The sequence below is a fragment of the Poromitra crassiceps genome (genome assembly GCF_964638095.1).
Source record: "Poromitra crassiceps genome assembly, chromosome: 4".
Classification (NCBI taxonomy): Eukaryota; Metazoa; Chordata; class Actinopteri; order Beryciformes; family Melamphaidae; genus Poromitra; species Poromitra crassiceps.
Window position 1 is genome coordinate 43114292 of NC_139626.1, and position 3271 is coordinate 43117562.

The window sequence follows — 3271 nt, forward strand, 5'->3', positions numbered from 1 at the left end:
AGTGACCTTGCTCGCCCCGGGCAGGAGATGGAGTTTGACGTATGGATCAGCCAGCCCATTGGAGTCCATGGCTTTCAATCCCTGTGGACATAGACAAACACACACACACACACACACACACACACACACACACACACACACAAACACACACACAAACACACACACGTACGCACGGTGTCAAAGGGGAAGTCCTCTGACTAGGGTCATGTGACATCCCTCTACTGCAGTAGTACTTGATGCTTCTGGGTGTTGCTTTCTGTGCCGCTCTCCTCAACTCCTGTCCTGTGTTGTCCTCAGGCAGACAGTGCAGTGTGATACACATAATTAACCACATCTGACAGCACACAATATATGGTAACAGCGAGCGTGTCCTTGTGCTATATGGCCATACTGGGTGTCATTTATTCACCAGAGCACTGGGGTGTTAATATCCAACAGTTCCTATTGCCATGGGATGTTTTTTGTGTTTTGCTGAGAATCGACAAGCTTTGTTTTCATGCTCGAGCGGTCGCCATGTTACTTTATGGAGATAGATGGAAAACTCTCAGTGTCACATTGGTCTGCGAGTACAACAGGAGGAGAATTTGATTAAGTTTTCTCCCCCCGGGGATTTCCCCCACCGCTTTCTCCCCGTTTGAACTTGGCCAATTCCTGCCCCTGCTGTCTCGGTCGTTGTACTCCACCCCTCTCTGCCGATCGATCCGGGGAGAGTTGTATCATCCTGCTATTCTCCCCCCCCCAGTTCCCCTCCCCCCAAACGGGCGCCCCACGACCGACCAGAGGAGGCACTATAGTGCAGTGTGACCAGGACACATACCCTTAATCCGGCTTCCCACCCGCAGACACGGCCAAATTGTGCCTGTATACGGACGCCCCGACCAAGCACAGGGGCTCGAACCTGCAGACCCGCTCGTGCCGGTAATAGGCAGGGGAATCTAGTACCGCTGCACCCCCCAGTACCAGTCATCGTGTAGAATCTAGCACCGCCGCACTGCAACGGTCGTCCGGGAAAAAACTCAACGTTGGTACCGCGAGTATTTGACTTTCTTACAAGGAGGATGATGAAAGTTAGTGTGAGAGAAACAAGTCATAGTGTAGAAGAAGAAGAAGAAGAAGAAGGTACCTTGGCCTTGTGAATGGTGCAGTGAAGACAGTTGTTGTCCTGATCAAAGTGCAGGTTGAACTCCAACGTGCCCAGGTAGGCTGAAAATAACACAAGCCATGCGCAGACCAATCAATTACTGCCAGGATATATGGACACAATACGCACAAGTCTCACACACACACCCACACACACGCACACGCACACTCTGAGTCACATTTGTAGCAGATGGTCCCTTAAAAACATGATGCAGTACAATATGAATGGAGCTGTCTTGTTTGATTACTGTTTGGGAATGAGCAGAAACTTGCAGACTGAATTCCACTATTTGGACGCGGTGCAATAAATCATGGGAGGCGCGCTGCTGTCACAGAAAAGCGGGAGTGACAAAGACATCGGGGGGGGGGGGGAAATGGTTGACTCCACAATTATACTCCGTGAGCACATGTTGTGCTGCGGAGAGGTCGCGTACAGTAACAATATAATATATATTATATATAATATATATAATAATAATATATATATATGCAATGCAGGAAGGCATTTTTGCACAAACGGGAGAAAAAAAGGCAATGACTCTCTCCACTTCCACGTATATTAGAGGTCGGCCATGTTAATTTGGCACTGCGTTGCCCACTCATTTTCACATTGATAAACACTGCCCCCAGTGTGTGCACACACACACACACACGCGCACGCACACACGCGCACACACAGATGCTCTCACCTACGCACCGAGCCCTCAATACTGAACTCCCATACAACAAACTCCACGTAATTTCTCCTACCAGCTTCAAATGCTCTGATAATGGCCTGCTTGCGTCCATGTAGTCTGCAGTCGCTCTAACATGCACTTGTTTGCACGCACGTCAAGTGACATACACTAGTATAGTTTGTAACCTATTGCACTGTAATCTACTGTATTCTGCACTGCGTTACTGTATGGTGATGGTCTGAGAGGTGTGCCTTGTAAATGCGCGTGAATGACTCTGGGGATGAATGACTGTGACTAGTGTCCTCGAGAGAGAGAGAGAGAGAGAGAGAGAGAGAGAGAGAGAGAGAGAGAGAGAGAGAGAGAGAGAGAGAGAGAGAGAGAGAGAGAGAGAGAGAGAGAGAGAGAGAGAGAGAGAGAGAGTGCGTCAGCGGAGGACCAAAATGCGAGACTCGTTAGCCAATGAACAGCCAGGAATGGGTCTCGCGCTACTTTTGCATGCTAAAAATAAAGCTGATAATGTACAATTTGATTCAAGGGATGAAAAACCCTTTCAAAGTACAACGCAAACTGTCTATTTTGCTGCAACTCGACAGTGCTGCTTTTTGGAGTGAATGGAGATGTCGGGGACTCTTCTATCTACACGGCTCTGACTGTGACTATCTAAGTTCCTTTCTTTTACGTGTGTTTTTTGATCTTATAGGCTAGTGTTTGCACCGTCTAACGTGTCTTTATTATTGTCCGTGTGCGACGCAGCAATTTTTCCGTCAAATTCCCGAATACAGTGACCTTTGACCTTGACCTTTTTTCACCCCCCCCCGCGCACAGATACTCACTGTCCTCGTCGTCGGAGTCCGCCACGTCGCCCGTCTCCGTGTCGGTGTCGGGTCTCTTCTCCTTGTCCTTCTCGCCTGCCCCGGCCAGCACCACCCCGTTGAACGTCTCCTCCTTCAGGATCTTCTTCTCGCGCGGCGGCGGCGGCGTGCACGGGTAGTCGTGGAAGCGCGGGAAGAAGTCGGAGATCTGCGGGATGGGGAGGATGGGGCCCGGGCACACGTTGATGGCAAAGTGCTCCTGCATGGAGATCTTGACCGGGGAGGGGGAGGACGGGTGGGGGGTCACCGAGGGGGAGGGGGAGGGCGAGAGGGAGTTGGAGGAAGGGGGCGGGGCCGGGGTGGACGGAGGGGGGACGGCCAGGTGGGAGGCGGCGGTGGAGGAGGGGGGCAGCGCCGGGGGTTTGGAGACGCTCATGTGGACCGTCGAGTGAGACTGCTGATTGGATATGGATGTGGGAGAGAGAGAGAGAGAGGGAGAGGGAGAGGGAGAGGGAGAGGGAGAGAGGGAGAGAGGGAGAGGGAGAGGGAGAGGGAGAGGGAGAGAGAGAGAGAGAGAGAGAGAGGGAGAGAGGTCATGAGTGGGTGAGTGAGTGGAGTGAGTGAGTGGAGTGAAAGGGAAAT

General features: G+C 51.6%; 1 protein-coding gene across 1 annotated transcript in view; it reads right to left on the minus strand.

Moving 5' to 3' along the window:
- Positions 1 to 3065, minus strand: part of doc2g (double C2-like domains, gamma) — a gene marked incomplete at both ends in the record, with an annotated part of 49619 nt that extends 46554 nt beyond the window's left edge. Inside the window, 3 exons of the mRNA XM_083634924.1 lie at positions 7 to 81; positions 1124 to 1203; positions 2651 to 3065. Coding sequence (XP_083491050.1) covers positions 7 to 81; positions 1124 to 1203; positions 2651 to 3065 — 570 coding nt within the window. The remainder of the gene's footprint in view (positions 1 to 6; positions 82 to 1123; positions 1204 to 2650) is intronic.
- Between the last annotated feature and the right edge of the window lie 206 nt (positions 3066 to 3271).